This window comes from Oncorhynchus keta, chromosome 27 (assembly GCF_023373465.1).
Source record: "Oncorhynchus keta strain PuntledgeMale-10-30-2019 chromosome 27, Oket_V2, whole genome shotgun sequence".
Taxonomy (NCBI): domain Eukaryota; kingdom Metazoa; phylum Chordata; class Actinopteri; order Salmoniformes; family Salmonidae; genus Oncorhynchus; species Oncorhynchus keta.
The window spans coordinates 5289914-5307686 of NC_068447.1; the positions used below are offsets into that span (position 1 = coordinate 5289914).

General features: G+C 51.5%; 1 protein-coding gene across 7 annotated transcripts in view; it reads left to right on the forward strand.

Moving 5' to 3' along the window:
- Positions 1-17773, forward strand: part of cables2b (Cdk5 and Abl enzyme substrate 2b) — a 282031-nt gene that overhangs the window by 236109 nt on the left and 28149 nt on the right. For 5 of the 7 annotated variants that reach the window (XM_052481305.1, XM_052481302.1, XM_052481304.1 and 2 more), the window contains 2 exons: positions 1795-1897; positions 9826-10027. The exons of 1 other annotated variant lie outside the window; for it this stretch is intronic. In XM_052481305.1, the coding sequence (XP_052337265.1) occupies positions 1795-1897; positions 9826-10027 (305 nt within the window). The remainder of the gene's footprint in view (positions 1-1794; positions 1898-9825; positions 10028-17773) is intronic. One more of the 7 variants, XM_052481307.1, reaches the window with a different exon arrangement.

Sequence of the window (17773 nt, forward strand, 5' to 3'; positions counted from 1 at the left end):
ACTTCCTCTCTCTCTCTCTTGCTCCCACTTCCTCTCTCTCTCTCTTTGCTCCCACTTCCTCCCTCTCTCTCTCTCTTGCTCCCACTTCCTCCCTCTCTCTCTCTCTTGCTCCCACTTCCTCCCTCTCTCTCTCTCTTGCTCCCACTTCCTCCCTCTCTCTCTCTCTTGCTCCCACTTCCTCCCTCTCTCTCTCTCTTGCTCCCACTTCCTCCTCTCTCTCTCTTGCTCCCACTTCCTCTCTCTCTCTCCCCTCTTGCTCCCACTTCCTCTCTCTCTCTCTCCCTCTTGCTCCCACTTCCTCTCTCTCTCTCCCTCTTGCTCCCACTTCCTCTCTCTCTCTCTCTCTATTGCTCCCACTTCCTCTCTCTCTCTCTCTCTCTCTCTCTTGCTCCCACTTCCTCTCTCTCTCTCTCTCTCTTGCTCCCACTTCCTCTCTCTCTCTCTCTCTCTCTCTCTCTCTTGCTCCCACTTCCTCTCTCTCTCTCTCTCTCTCTCTTGCTCCCACTTCCTCTCTCTCTCTCTCTCTCTCTTGCTCCCACTTCCTCTCTCTCTCTCTCTCTCTCTTGCTCCCACTTCCTCTCTCTCTCTCTCTCTTGCTCCCACTTCCTCTCTCTCTCTCCCTCTTGCTCCCACTTCCTCTCTCTCTCTCTCTCTGCTCCCACTTCCTCTCTCTCTCTCTCTCTTGCTCCCACTTCCTCTCTCTCTCTCTCTCTCTTGCTCCCACTTCCTCTCTCTCTCTCTCTCTCTTGCTCCCACTTCCTCTCTCTCTCTCTCTCTCTCTCTCTCTCTCTTGCTCCCACTTCCTCTCTCTCTCTCTCTCTCTCTTGCTCCCACTTCCTCTCTCTCTCTCTCTCTCTCTTGCTCCCACTTCCTCTCTCTCTCTCTCTCTCTCTTGCTCCCACTTCCTCTCTCTCTCTCTCTCTTGCTCCCACTTCCTCTCTCTCTCTCCCCTCTTGCTCCCACTTCCTCTCTCTCTCTCTCTCTTGCTCCCACTTCCTCTCTCTCTCTCTCTCTTGCTCCCACTTCCTCTCTCTCTCTCTCTCTCTTGCTCCCACTTCCTCTCTCTCTCTCTCTCTCTCTCTCTCTCTCTCTTGCTCCCACTTCCTCTCTCTCTCTCTCTCTCTCTCTTGCTCCCACTTCCTCTCTCTCTCTCTCTCTCTCTTGCTCCCACTTCCTCTCTCTCTCTCTCTCTCTCTTGCTCCCACTTCCTCTCTCTCTCTCTCTTGCTCCCACTTCCTCTCTCTCTCTCTCTCTCTCTTGCTCCCACTTCCTCTCTCTCTCTCCCTCTTGCTCCCACTTCCTCTCTCTCTCTCTCTCTTGCTCCCACTTCCTCTCTCTCTCTCTCTCTTGCTCCCACTTCCTCTCTCTCTCTCTCTCTCTTGCTCCCACTTCCTCTCTCTCTCTCTCTTGCTCCCACTTCCTCTCTCTCTCTCCCTCTTGCTCCCACTTCCTCTCTCTCTCTCTCTCTTGCTCCCACTTCCTCTCTCTCTCTCTCTCTTGCTCCCACTTCCTCTCTCTCTCTCTCTCTCTGCTCCCACTTCCTCTCTCTCTCTCCCTCTTGCTCCCACTTCCTCTCTCTCTCTCTCTTGCTCCCACTTCCTCTCTCTCTCTCTCTCTGCTCCCACTTCCTCTCTCTCTCTCTCTCTTGCTCCCACTTCCTCTCTCTCTCTCTCTCTCTTGCTCCCACTTCCTCTCTCTCTCTCTCTTGCTCCCACTTCCTCTCTCTCTCTCTCTTGCTCCCACTTCCTCTCTCTCTCTCTCTCTCTTGCTCCCACTTCCTCTCCCTCTTTTCAGTGACCCCAAATTGGACAGACGTAGACATTCATCCGGGAACATCTCTACCACTCTGGAGATGCTGCCAGGTCTGGAAGGGTTTGAACTGGAACCCTACGACAAGGTAAATTCTACATGAGTGATCGTGTTTGGGTCCTAAACCCCTGGTCCATCTCCATGTATCATAGGCCCAGGTACGATGCAATTTAGAGGTTTTAGGTTCATTAGAACATTTTAGTACATATGATACGTAGTTAGAAGTCCTAGATTATATTGCAGGGGGGGGTGCCCCTAAAACTAGAGTAGTCTTAGATTATATTCTAGGGGGTGCCCCCAAAACTAGAGATGTCTTAGATTATATTGCAGGGGGGGTGCCCCCAAAACTAGAGTAGTCTTAGATTATATTCTGGGGGGTGCCCCCAAAACTAGAGATGTCTTAGATTATATTCCAGGGGGTGCCCCCAAAACTAGAGTAGTCCTAGATTATATTACAGGGGGGGTTCCCCTAAAACTAGAGATGTCTTAGATTATATTCTGGGGGGTGCCCCCAAAACTAGAGATGTCTTAGATTATATTGCAGGGGCTAGAGTAGCCTTAACAGATAGCCTGTCCCAAACTCTCTATTCCTCATACTGGACTATATAGAGAATAAGGTGCTATTTGGGACGTAACCATAGGAACCCTTTTTTACTCAGTGGTGTAAAGTACATTTAAAGTACTACTTAAGTCGTTTTTTGGGGGGGTACCTTTACTTAACTATTTATATTTTTGACAACTTTTACTTTACTACATTCCTAAAGACAATTATGTCATTTTTACTCCGTACGTTTTCCCTGACACCTAAAAGTACTCGCTACATTTTGAATGCTTAGCAGGACAGGAAATTTACACACTTATCAAGAGAACTTCCCTGGTCATCTACTGCCTCTGGTCTGGTGGACTCATTTAAAAGAGAACATCCCTGGCCGTCCCTACTGCCTCTGATCTGGAGGACTCACTAAACAGAGAACATCCCTGGTCATCCCTACTGCCTCTGATCTGGAGGACTCACTAAACAGAGAACATCCCTGGTCATCCCTACTGCCTCTGATCTGGAGGACTCAGTAAACAGAGAACATCCCTGGTCATCCCTACTGCCTCTGATATGGAGGACTCACTAAACAGAGAACATCCCTGGTCATCCCTACTGCCTCTGATCTGGAGGACTCACTAAACAGAGAACATCCCTGGTCATCCCTACTGCCTCTGATCTGGAGGACTCACTAAACAGAGAACATCCCTGGTCATCCCTACTGCCTCTGATATGGAGGTCTCACTAAACAGAGAACATCCCTGGTCATCCCTACTGCCTCTGATCTGGAGGACTCACTAAACAGAGAACATCCCTGGTCATCCCTACTGCCTCTGATATGGAGGACTCACTAAACAGAGAACATCCCTGGTCATCCCTACTGCCTCTGATATGGAGGACTCACTAAACAGAGAACATCCCTGGTCATCCCTACTGCCTCTGATATGGAGGACTCACTAAACAGAGAACATCCCTGGTCATCCCTACTGCCTCTGATATGGAGGACTCACTAAACAGAGAACATCCCTGGTCATCCCTACTGCCTCTGATCTGGAGGACTCACTAAACAGAGAACATCCCTGGTCATCCCTACTGCCTCTGATCTGGAGGACTCACTAAACAGAGAACATCCCTGGTCATCCCTACTGCCTCTGATATGGAGGACTCACTAAACAGAGAACGTCCCTGGTCGTCCCTACTGCCTCTGATATGGAGGACTCACTAAACAGAGAACATCCCTGGTCATCCCTACTGCCTCTGATATGGAGGACTCACTAAACAGAGAACATCCCTGGTCATCCCTACTGCCTCTGATCTGGAGGACTCACTAAACAGAGAACATCCCTGGTCATCACTACTGCCTCTGATATGGAGGACTCACTAAACAGAGAACATCCCTGGTCATCCCTACTGCCTCTGATATGGAGGACTCACTAAACAGAGAACATCCCTGGTCATCCCTACTGCCTCTGATATGGAGGACTCACTAAACAGAGAACATCCCTGGTCATCCCTACTGCCTCTGATCTGGAGGACTCACTAAACAGAGAACATCCCTGGTCATCCCTACTGCCTCTGATCTGGAGGACTCACTAAACAGAGAACATCCCTGGTCATCCCTACTGCCTCTGATATGGAGGACTCACTAAACAGAGAACATCCCTGGTCATCCCTACTGCCTCTGATCTGGAGGACTCACTAAACAGAGAACATCCCTGGTCATCCCTACTGCCTCTGATATGGAGGACTCACTAAACAGAGAACATCCCTGGTCATCCCTACTGCCTCTGATCTGGAGGACTCACTAAACAGAGAACATCCCTGGTCATCCCTACTGCCTCTGATATGGAGGACTCACTAAACAGAGAACATCCCTGGTCATCCCTACTGCCTCTGATATGGAGAACTCACTAAACAGAGAACATCCCTGGTCATCCCTACTGCCTCTGATATGGAGAACTCACTAAACAGAGAACATCCCTGGTCATCCCTACTGCCTCTGATATGGAGAACTCACTAAACAGAGAACATCCCTGGTCATCCCTACTGCCTCTGATCTGGAGGACTCACTAAACAGAGAACATCCCTGGTCATCCCTACTGCCTCTGATATGGAGAACTCACTAAACAGAGAACATCCCTGGTCATCCCTACTGCCTCTGATATGGAGAACTCACTAAACAGAGAACATCCCTGGTCATCCCTACTGCCTCTGATATGGAGGACTCACTAAACAGAGAACATCCCTGGTCATCCCTACTGCCTCTGATATGGAGGACTCACTAAACAGAGAACATCCCTGGTCATCCCTACTGCCTCTGATATGGAGGACTCACTAAACAGAGAACATCCCTGGTCATCCCTACTGTCTCTGATCTGGAGGACTCACTAAACAGAGAACATCCCTGGTCATCCCTACTGCCTCTGATCTGGAGGACTCACTAAACAGAGAACATCCCTGGTCATCCCTACTGTCTCTGATCTGGAGGACTCACTAAACAGAGAACATCCCTGGTCATCCCTACTGCCTCTGATCTGGAGGACTCACTAAACAGAGAACATCCCTGGTCATCCCTACTGCCTCTGATATGGAGGACTCACTAAACAGAGAACATCCCTGGTCATCCCTACTGCCTCTGATCTGGAGGACTCACTAAACAGAGAACATCCCTGGTCATCCCTACTGCCTCTGATCTGGAGGACTCACTAAACAGAGAACATCCCTGGTCATCCCTACTGCCTCTGATCTGGAGGACTCACTAAACAGAGAACATCCCTGGTCATCCCTACTGCCTCTGATCTGGAGGACTCACTAAACAGAGAACATCCCTGGTCATCCCTACTGCCTCTGATCTGGAGGACTCACTAAACAGAGAACATCCCTGGTCATCCCTACTGCCTCTGATCTGGAGGACTCACTAAACAGAGAACATCCTGGTCATCCCTACTGTCTCTGATCTGGAGGACTCACTAAACAGAGAACATCCCTGGTCATCCCTACTGTCTCTGATCTGGAGGACTCACTAAACAGAGAACATCCCTGGTCATCCCTACTGTCTCTGATCTGGAGGACTCACAGAAATCAGAGGAACATCCCTGGTCATCTACTGTCTCTGATCTGGAGGACTCACTAAACAGAGAACATCCCTGGTCATCCCTACTGCCTCTGATCTGGAGGACTCATTAAACACATCCTTTGTTTGTCAATGATGTCTGAGAGTTGGAGTGGGCCCCTGGCTATCTGTAATGATGTCTGAGAGTTGGAGTGTGCCCCTGGCTATCTGTAATGATGTCTGAGAGTTGGAGTGAGCCCTGGCTATCTGTAATGATGTCTGAGAGTTGGAGTGGGCCCCTGGCTATCTGTAATGATGTCTGAGAGTTGGAGTGTGCCCCTGGCTATCTGTAATGATGTCTGAGAGTTGGAGTGTGCCCCTGGCTATCTGTAATGATGTCTGAGAGTTGGAGTGGGCCCCTGGCTATCTGTAATGATGTCTGAGAGTTGGAGTGGGCCCCTGGCTATCTGTAATGATGTCTGAGAGTTGGAGTGTGCCCTGGCTATCTGTAATGATGTCTGAGAGTTGGAGTGTGCCCTGGCTATCTGTAATGATGTCTGAGAGTTGGAGTGAGCCCCTGGCTATCTGTAATGATGTCTGAGAGTTGGAGTGAGCCCTGGCTATCTGTAATGATGTCTGAGAGTTGGAGTGTGCCCCTGGCTATCTGTAATGATGTCTGAGAGTTGGAGTGGGCCCTGGCTATCTGTAATGATGTCTGAGAGTTGGAGTGGGCCCCTGGCTATCTGTAATGATGTCTGAGAGTTGGAGTGAGCCCCTGGCTATCTGTAATGATGTCTGAGAGTTGGAGTGTGCCCCTGGCTATCTGTAATGATGTCTGAGAGTTGGAGTGGGCCCTGGCTATCTGTAATGATGTCTGAGAGTTGGAGTGTGCCCCTGGCTATCTGTAAAGATGTCTGAGAGTTGGAGTGTGCCCCTGGCTATCTGTAAAGATGTCTGAGAGTTGGAGTGTGCCCCTGGCTATCTGTAAAGATGTCTGAGAGTTGGAGTGTGCCCCTGGCTATCTGTAAAGATGTCTGAGAGTTGGAGTGTGCCCCTGGCTATCTGTAAAGATGTCTGAGAGTTGGAGTGTGCCCCTGGCTATCTGTAAAGATGTCTGAGAGTTGGAGTGTGCCCCTGGCTATCTGTAAAGATGTCTGAGAGTTGGAGTGTGCCCCTGGCTATCTGTAAAGATGTCTGAGAGTTGGAGTGTGCCCCTGGCTATCTGTAAAGATGTCTGAGAGTTGGAGTGTGCCCCTGGCTATCTGTAAAGATGTCTGAGAGTTGGAGTGTGCCCCTGGCTATCTGTAAAGATGTCTGAGAGTTGGAGTGTGCCCCTGGCTATCTGTAAAGATGTCTGAGAGTTGGAGTGTGCCCCTGGCTATCTGTAAAGATGTCTGAGAGTTGGAGTGTGCCCCTGGCTATCTGTAAAGATGTCTGAGAGTTGGAGTGTGCCCCTGGCTATCTGTAAAGATGTCTGAGAGTTGGAGTGTGCCCCTGGCTATCTGTAATGATGTCTGAGAGTTGGAGTGTGCCCCTGGCTATCTGTAATGATGTCTGAGAGTTGGAGTGTGCCCCTGGCTATCTGTAATGATGTCTGAGAGTTGGAGTGTGCCCCTGGCTATCTGTAATGATGTCTGAGAGTTGGAGTGTGCCCCTGGCTATCTGTAATGATGTCTGAGAGTTGGAGTGTGCCCCTGGCTATCTGTAATGATGTCTGAGAGTTGGAGTGAGCCCCTGGCTATCTGTAATGATGTCTGAGAGTTGGAGTGAGCCCCTGGCTATCTGTAATGATGTCTGAGAGTTGGAGTGTGCCCCTGGCTATCTGTAATGATGTCTGAGAGTTGGAGTGTGCCCCTGGCTATCTGTAATGATGTCTGAGAGTTGGAGTGTGCCCCTGGCTATCTGTAATGATGTCTGAGAGTTGGAGTGTGCCCCTGGCTATCTGTAATGATGTCTGAGAGTTGGAGTGTGCCCCTGGCTATCTGTAATGATGTCTGAGAGTTGGAGTGTGCCCCTGGCTATCTGTAATGATGTCTGAGAGTTGGAGTGAGCCCCTGGCTATCTGTAATGATGTCTGAGAGTTGGAGTGTGCCCCTGGCTATCTGTAATGATGTCTGAGAGTTGGAGTGAGCCCCTGGCTATCTGTAATGATGTCTGAGAGTTGGAGTGAGCCCCTGGCTATCTGTAATGATGTCTGAGAGTTGGAGTGAGCCCCTGGCTATCTGTAATGATGTCTGAGTGTTGGAGCCCCTGGCTATCTGTAATAATGTCTGAGAGTTGGAGTGCGCCCCTGGCTATCTGTAATGATGTCTGAGTGTTGGAGTGCGCCCCTGGCTATCTGTAATGATGTCTGAGAGTTGGAGTGTTGCCCCTGGCTATCTGTAATGATGTCTGAGTGTTGGAGTGTGACCCTGGCTATCTGTAATGATGTCTGAGTGTTGGAGCCCCTGGCTATCTGTAAATGATGTCTGAGAGTTGAATGATAGATTTTTAGCTTGTCAGCTCAGGGATTCAATCTTGCAACTTTTCGGTTACAAATCCAACACTCTAAACACTAGGCTACCTGCCGCCCCAATATCAGTCCACAGGGTTAGGAACTATACTGCACCATGCTGTTTCACACTGTGCTGTTTTACTGTGCTACGCTAGACTGTGCTGTTTAACACTGTGCTGTTTTACTGTGCTGTTTAACACTGTGCTGTTTTACTGTGCTGTGTCACACTGTGCTGTTTTACTGTGCTGCGCTAGACTGTGCTGTTTCACACTGTGCTGTTTTACTGTGCTACGCTAGACTGTGCTGTTTTACTGTGCTACACTAGACTGTGCTGTTTTACTGTGCTATGCTAGACTGTGCTGTTTAACACTGTGCTGTTTTACTGTGCTGTTTAACACTGTGCTGTTTTACTGTGCTGTGTCACACTGTGCTGTTTTACTGTGCTACGCTAGACTGTGCTGTTTCACACTGTGCTGTTTTACTGTGCTACGCTAGACTGTGCTGTTTTACTGTGCTACGCTAGACTGTGCTGTTTCACACTGTGCTGTTTTACTGTGCTACGCTAGACTGTGCTGTTTCACACTGTGCTGTTTTACTGTGCTACGCTAGACTGTGCTGTTTTACTGTGCTACACTAGACTGTGCTGTTTTACTGTGCTACGCTAGACTGTGCTGTTTTACTGTGCTACGCTAGACTGCTGTTTTACTGTGCTACGCTAGACTGTGCTGTTTTACTGTGCTACGCTTTTGTGCTGTTTTACTGTGCTACGCTAGACTGTGCTGTTTTACTGTGCTACGCTAGACTGTGCTGTTTTACTGTGCTACGCTAGACTGTGCTGTTTAACACTGTGCTGTTTTACTGTGCTGTTTCACACTGTGCTGTTTTACTGTGCTATGCTAGACTGTGCTGTTTCACACTGTGCTGTTTTACTGTGCTACGCTAGACTGTGCTGTTTAACACTGTGCTGTTTAACACTGTGCTGTTTCACACTGTGCTGTTTTACTGTGCTGTTTTACTGTGCTACGCTAGACTGTGCTGTTTCACACTGCTGTTTCACTGTGCTGTTTTACTGTGCTGTTTAACACTGTGCTGTTTTACTGTGCTGTTTAACACTGTGCTGTTTCACTGTGCTGTTTAACACTGTGCTGTTTAACACTGTGCTGTTTAACACTGTGCTGTTTAACACTGTGCTGTTTATCACTGTGCTGTTTATCACTGTGCTGTTTCACTGTGCTGTTTCACTGTGCTGTTTCACTCTGTGCTGTTTAACACTGTGCTGTTTAACACTGTGCTGTTTCACTGTGCTACACTACACTGTGCTGTTTAACACTGTGCTGTTTTACACTGTGCTGTTTCACTGTGCTACACTAGACTGTGCTGTTTAACACTGTGCTGTTTTACTGTGCTGTGTCACACTGTGCTGTTTTACTGTGCTACGCTAGACTGTGCTGTTTAACACTGTGCTGTTTCACTGTGCTACACTAGACTGTGCTGTTTTACACTGTGCTGTTTCACTGTGCTGTTTCACACTGTGCTGTTTTACACTGTGCTGTTTCACACTGTGCTGTTTTACACTGTGCTGTTTCACACTGTGCTGTTTTACACTGTGCTGTTTTACACTGTGCTGTTTCACACTGTGCTGTTTCACTGTGCTACGCTAGACTGTGCTGTTTCACTGTGCTACGCTAGACTGTGCTGTTTCACACTGTGCTGTTTCACATTGTGCTGTTTCACACTGTGCTGTTTCACTGTGCTGTTTCACTGTGCTGTTTCACTGTGCTGTTTCACACTGTGCTAGACTGTGTTGTTGTCCGTATCACTTGTTTTCTTCCTGCTCCCCTCATGACGTTGAACATCCATCTCCTGTATGACTTGTTGATTGATTGATTGATTGATTGATTGATTGATTGATTGATTGATTGACCTCCTCCCCAGACGGTATCGTACGCCCAGTTCCTCTTCCCGACCAATGCTCTGGTCCGCCAGAAGACCGCCTCGGTGGACATCACCCTGCAGGTGCCCCTCACCCTGCAGGTGCCCCTCACCCTGCAGGTGCCCCTCACCCAGGTGACCCGGAACAGCATCCCCCGAAACTACACCCCGACTAGGCTGAGCTCCAACGTGGGACTGGATTTAGGTATTTGACCCGGTTGTGTTGTAGGAATGGATGTTGGTTGAACCTTTAGCAATATGGTGGACATTCCTGGTTTCCATGGGGTTATGACCTCTACTGTACCTGGTTTCCACGGGGTTATGACCTCTACTGTACCTGCTTTCCACGGGGTTATGACCTCTACTGTACCTGCTTTCCACGAGGTTATGACCTCTACTGTACCTGGTTTCCACGAGGTTATGACCTCTACTGTACCTGCTTTCCACAGGGTTATGACCTCTACTGTACCTGCTTTCCACAGGGTTATGACCTCTACTGTACCTGGTTTCCACGGGGTTATGACCTCTACTGTACCTGGTTTCCACGGGGTTATGACCTCTACTGTACCTGGTTTCCACGGGGTTACGACCTCTACTGTACCTGCTTTTCACAGGGTTATGACCTCTACTGTACCTGCTTTCCACGGGGTTATGACCTCTACTGTACCTGCTTTCCACGGGGTTATGACCTCTACTGTACCTGCTTTCCACGGGGTTATGACCTCTACTGTACCTGCTTTCCACGGGGTTATGACCTCTACTGTACCTGCTTTCCACAGGGTTATGACCTCTACTGTACCTGCTTTCCACGGGGTTATGACCTCTACTGTACCTGGTTTCCACAGGGTTACGACCTCTACTGTACCTGCTTTCCACGGGTTACGACCTCTACTGTACCTGCTTTCCACGGGGTTATGACCTCTACTGTACCTGCTTTCCACGGGGTTATGACCTCTACTGTACCTGCTTTCCACGGGGTTATGACCTCTACTGTACCTGCTTTCCACGGGGTTATGACCTCTACTGTACCTGCTTTCCACGGGGTTATGACCTCTACTGTACCTGCTTTCCACGGGGTTATGACCTCTACTGTACCTGCTTTCCACGGGGTTATGACCTCTACTGCACCATGCTGGTTCTACTGACCCAGGCTACCATGCTGGCCCTTCTGACCCAGGCTACCATGCTGGCCCTTCTGACCCAGGCTACCATGCTGGCCCTTCTGACCCAGGCTACCATGCTGGCCCTTCTGACCCAGGCTACCATGCTGGTCCTTCTGACCCATGCTACCATACTGGTTCTACTGTACCATGCTGGTTCTACTGCACCATGCTACCATGCTGGTTCTACTGCACCATGCTACCATACTGGTTCTACTGTACCATGCTGGTTCTACTGCACCATGCTACCATGCTGGTTCTACTGCACCATGCTACCATACTGGTTCTACTGTACCATGCTGGTTCTACTGCACCATGCTACCATGCTGGTTCAACTGCACCATGCTGGTTCTACTGTACCATGCTACCATGCTGGTTCTACTGCACCATGCTGGTTCTACTGTACCATGTTACCATGCTGGTTCTACTGCACCATGCTGGTTCTACTGCACCATGCTACCATGCTGGTTCTACTGTACCATGCTACCATGCTGGTTCTACTGTACCATGCTGGTCCTTCTGACCCAGGCTACCATGCTGGTTCTACTGCACCATGCTGGTCCTTCTGACCCAGGCTACCATGCTGGTCCTTCTGACCCAGGCTACCATGCTGGTTCTACTGTACCATGCTACCATGCTGGTTCTACTGTACCATGCTGGTCCTTCTGACCCAGGCTACCATGCTGGTTCTACTGCACCATGCTGGTCCTTCTGACCCAGGCTACCATGCTGGCCCTTCTGACCCAGGCTACCATGCTGGCCCTTCTGACCCAGGCTACCATACTGGTCCTTCTGACCCAGGCTACCATGCTGGTTCTACTGACCCAGGCTACCATGCTGGCCCTTCTGACCCAGGCTACCATGCCTGTCCTTCTGACCCAGGCTACCATGCTGGTCCTTCTGACCCAGGCTACCATGCTGGCCCTTCTGACCCAGGCTACCATGCTGGTCCTTCTGACCCAGGCTACCATACTGGTCCTTCTGACCCAGGCTACCATGCTGGTCCTTCTGACCCAGGCTACCATACTGGTTCTACTGCACCATGCTACCATACTGGTTCTACTGTACCATGCTGGCCCTTCTGACCCAGGCTACCATGCTGGTCCTTCGGACCCAGGCTACCATGCTGGTCCTTCGGACCCAGGCTACCATGCTGGTTCTACTGACCCAGGCTACCATGCTGGCCCTTCGGACCCAGGCTACCATGCTGGTTCTACTGACCCAGGCTACCATGCTGGTCCTTCGGACCCAGGCTACCATGCTGGTTCTACTGCACCATGCTGGTCCTTCGGACCCAGGCTACCATGCTGGTTCTACTGTACCATGCTGGTCCTTCGGACCCAGGCTACCATGCTGGCCCTTCTGACCCAGGCTACCATGCTGGCCCTTCTGACCCAGGCTACCATGCTGGCCCTTCTGACCCAGGCTACCATGCTGGCCCTTCTGACCCAGGCTACCATGCTGGCCCTTCTGACCCAGGCTACCATGCTGGCCCTTCTGACCTAGGCTACCATGCTGGTTCTACTGCACCATGCTACCATACTAGTTCTACTGTACCATGCTGGTTCTACTGTACCATGCTGGTCCTTCGGACCCAGGCTACCATGCTGGTTCTACTGTACCATGCTGGTCCTTCGGACCCAGGCTACCATGCTGGCCCTTCTGACCCAGGCTACCATGCTGGCCCTTCTGACCCAGGCTACCATGCTGGCCCTTCTGACCCAGGCTACCATGCTGGCCCTTCTGACCCAGGCTACCATGCTGGCCCTTCTGACCTAGGCTACCATGCTGGTTCTACTGCACCATGCTACCATACTAGTTCTACTGTACCATGCTGGTTCTACTGTACCATGCTGGTCCTTCGGACCCAGGCTACCATGCTGGCCCCTCTGACCCAGGCTACCATGCTGGCCCTTCTGACCCAGGCTACCATGCTGGTCCTTCTGACCCAGGCTACCATGCTGGCCCTTCTGACCCATGCTACCATGCTGGTCCTTCTGACCCAGGCTACCATGCTGGTTCTACTGCACCATGCTACCATACTGGTTCTACTGTACCATGCTACCATACTGGTTCTACTGTACCATGCTACCATACTGGTTCTACTGTACCATGCTGGTTCTATTGCACCATGCTACCATGCTGGTCCTTCTGACCCAGGCTACCATAATGGTCCTTCTGACCCAGGCTACCATACTGGTCCTTCTGACCCAGGCTACCATGCTGGTTCTACTGCACCATGCTGGTCCTTCTGACCCAGGCTACCATGCTGGTCCTTCTGACCCAGGCTACCATGCTGGTTCTACTGTACCATGCTACCATGCTGGTTCTACTGTACCATGCTGGCCCTTCTGACCCAGGCTACCATGCTGGCCCTTCTGACCCAGGCTACCATGCTGGCCCTTCTGACCCAGGCTACCATGCTGGCCCTTCTGACCCAGGCTACCATGCTGGTCCTTCTGACCCAGGCTACCATGCTGGCCCTTCTGACCCAGGCTACCATGCTGGTCCTTCTGACCCAGGCTACCATGCTGGTCCTTCTGACCCAGGCTACCATGCTGGCCCTTCTGACCTAGGCTACCATGCTGGTTCTACTGCACCATGCTACCATACTAGTTCTACTGTACCATGCTGGTTCTACTGTACCATGCTGGTCCTTCGGACCCAGGCTACCATGCTGGCCCCTCTGACCCAGGCTACCATGCTGGCCCTTCTGACCCAGGCTACCATGCTGGTCCTTCTGACCCAGGCTACCATGCTGGTCCTTCTGACCCAGGCTACCATGCTGGTTCTACTGCACCATGCTACCATACTGGTTCTACTGTACCATGCTACCATACTGGTTCTACTGTACCATGCTACCATACTGGTTCTACTGTACCATGCTACCATACTGGTTCTACTGTACCATGCTGGTTCTATTGCACCATGCTACCATGCTGGTCCTTCTGACCCAGGCTACCATACTGGTCCTTCTGACCCAGGCTACCATACTGGTCCTTCTGACCCAGGCTACCATGCTGGTCCTTCTGACCCAGGCTACCATGCTGGTTCTACTGCACCATGCTGGTCCTTCTGACCCAGGCTACCATGCTGGTCCTTCTGACCCAGGCTACCATGCTGGTTCTACTGTACCATGCTACCATGCTGGTTCTACTGTACCATGCTGGCCCTTCTGACCCAGGCTACCATGCTGGCCCTTCTGACCCAGGCTACCATGCTGGCCCTTCTGACCCAGGCTACCATGCTGGCCCTTCTGACCCAGGCTACCATGCTGGTCCTTCTGACCCAGGCTACCATGCTGGCCCTTCTGACCCAGGCTACCATGCTGGTCCTTCTGACCCAGGCTACCATGCTGGTCCTTCTGACCCAGGCTACCATGCTGGTCCTTCTGACCCAGGCTACCATACTGGTCCTTCTGACCCAGGCTACCATGCTGGCCCTTCTGACCCAGGCTACCATGCTGGTCCTTCTGACCCAGGCTACCATGCTGGCCCTTCTGACCCAGGCTACCATGCTGGTTCTACTGACCCAGGCTACCATGCTGGTCCTTCTGACCCAGGCTACCATGCTGGTTCTACTGCACCATGCTACCACACTGGTTCTACTGCACCATGCTACCATACTGGTTCTACTGTACCATGCTGGGCCTTCTGACCCATGCTACCATACTGGTTCTACTGCACCATGCTACCATACTGGTTCTACTGCACCATGCTACCATGCTGGTTCTACTGCACCATGCTACCATACTGGTTCTACTGTACCATGCTGGTCCTTCTGACCCAGGCTACCATGCTGGTTCTACTGTACCATGCTGGTTCTTCTGACCCAGGCCACCATGCTGGTTCTACTGTACCATGCTGGTTCTTCGGACCCAGGCCACCATGCTGGTTCTACTGTACCATGCTGGTCCTTCTGACCCAGGCTACCATGCTGGTTCTACTGCACCATGCTACCATGCTGGTTCTACTGTACCATGCTGGTCCTTCTGACCCAGGCTACCATGCTGGTTCTACTGCACCATGCTGGTCCTTCTGACCCAGGCTACCATACTGGTTCTACTGCACCATGCTACCATACTGGTTCTACTGTACCATACTGGTTCTACTGCACCATGCTACCATACTGGTTCTACTGCACCATGCTGGTCCTTCTGACCCAGGCCACCATGCTGGTCCTTCTGACCCAGGCTACCATGCTGGTCCTTCTGACCCAGGCTACCATGCTGGCCCTTCTGACCCAGGCTACCATGCTGGTCCTTCTGACCCAGGCTACCATGCTGGTTCTACTGCACCATGCTGGTCCTTCTGACCCAGGCTACCATGCTGGTTCTACTGTACCATGCTGGTCCTTCTGACCCAGGCTACCATGCTGGTCCTTCTGACCCAGGCTACCATACTGGTTCTACTGTACCATGCTGGTCCTTCTGACCCAGGCTACCATGCTGGCCCTTCTGACCTAGGCTACCATGCTGGTCCTTCTGACCTAGGCTACCATGCTGGTTCTATTGCACCATGCTACCATACTGGTTCTACTGTACCATGCTGGTCCTTCTGACCCAGGCTACCATGCTGGCCCTTCTGACCCAGGCTACCATGCTGGCCCTTCTGACCCAGGCTACCATGCTGGCCCTTCTGACCCAGGCTACCATGCTGGTCCTTCTGACCCAGACCACCATGCTGGTCCTTCTGACCCAGGCTACCATGCTGGTTCTACTGTACCATGCTGGTTCTTCTGACCCAGGCCACCATGCTGGTTCTACTGTACCATGCTGGTCCTTCTGACCCAGGCTACCATGCTGGTTCTACTGCACCATGCTGGTCCTTCTGACCCAGGCTACCATGCTGGTTCTACTGTACCATGCTGGTCCTTCAGACCCAGGCTACCATGCTGGTTCTACTGCACCATGCTGGTCCTTCTGACCCAGGCCACCATGCTGGTTCTACTGCACCATGCTGGTCCTTCTGACCCAGGCTACCATACTGGTTCTACTGCACCATGCTACCATACTGGTTCTACTGTACCATACTGGTTCTACTGCACCATGCTACCATACTGGTTCTACTGCACCATGCTGGTCCTTCTGACCCAGGCCACCATGCTGGTCCTTCTGACCCAGGCTACCATGCTGGCCCTTCTGACCCAGGCTACCATGCTGGCCCTTCTGACCCAGGCTACCATGCTGGTCCTTCTGACCCAGGCTACCATGCTGGCCCTTCTGACCCAGGCTACCATGCTGGTCCTTCTGACCCAGGCTACCATGCTGGTTCTACTGTACCATGCTGGTCCTTCTGACCCAGGCTACCATGCTGGTTCTACTGTACCATGCTGGCCCTTCTGACCCAGGCTACCATGCTGGCCCTTCTGACCCAGGCTACCATGCTGGTCCTTCTGACCCAGGCTACCATACTGGTTCTACTGTACCATGCTGGCCCTTCTGACCCAGGCTACCATGCTGGTTCTACTGCACCAGGCTACCATGCTGGTCCTTCTGACCCAGGCTACCATGCTGGTCCTTCTGACCCAGACCACCATGCTGGCCCTTCTGACCCAGGCTACCATACTGGTTCTACTGCACCATGCTACCATACTGGTTCTACTGTACCATGCTGGCCCTTCTGACCCAGGCTACCATGCTGGTTCTACTGACCCAGGCTACCATGCTGGCCCTTCTGATCCAGGCTACCATGCTGGTCCTTCTGACCCAGGCTACCATGCTGGCCCTTCTGACCCAGGCTACCATGCTGGCCCTTCTGACCCAGGCTACCATGCTGGCCCTTCTGACCCAGGCTACCATGCTGGTCCTTCTGACCCAGGCTACCATGCTGGTTCTACTGTACCATGCTACCATACTGGTTCTACTGTACCATGCTGGCCCTTCTGACCCAGGCTACCATGCTGGTCCTTCTGCACCATGCTACCATACTGGTTCTACTGTACCATGCTGGCCCTTCTGACCCAGGCTACCATGCTGGTCCTTCTGCACCATGCTACCATGCTGGTTCTACTGACCCAGGCTACCATGCTGGTTCTACTGCACCATGCTGGTCCTTCTGACCCAGGCCAGGGGTAGAATGTGATGGAGAAGAGAGAGAGAACATTCTGATTCATCCACCTCTGATGAATCACAGTGAATAACAGAGGGGTGTTGCTGCTCAGGTCGAGATTAGTGAAATTGAATTTCAAATTGAAACGGCGAGAGAGTGTCTGGCTTCTCCTCCTCATCTCTGCACTGAGAGACAGACTGTCAGCACTTGTCAGTGATCAGCATGGCCTGTGTGTGAGAGAGGGAGCGTGTGAGAGGATCTTCTCTTGTGCGTATGCATGTGTGTCAGTCACATTACCATAATCATGTGTTCTCCCCACTCTTTCTTCCCTATATCCCCGGGTCTGATTTAGCAACACGTTGTTAACTAGCAACACACAGCTGTGTGTGTGTGTGATGTGCTAGCTGTTAGTTATTCTGTGTTGCCAAGGTGATCGGGAACATATACCAGCCACAGTTATTCTGTGTTGCCAAGGTGACCGGGAACAGATCTCAGCCACAGTTGGGGGCTACGCTGGGGCGGCAGCGTAGCCTAGTGGTTAGAGCGTTGGACTAGTAACCGGAAGGTTGCGAGTTCAAACCCCCGAGCTGACAAGGTACAAATCTGTCGTTCTGCCCCTGAACAGGCAGTTAACCCACTGTTCCTAGGCCGTCATTGAGAATAAGAATATGTTCTTAACTGACTTGCCTGGTTAAATAAAGGTAAAATTAAAATTCTGTGTTGCCAAGGTGACCGGGGACA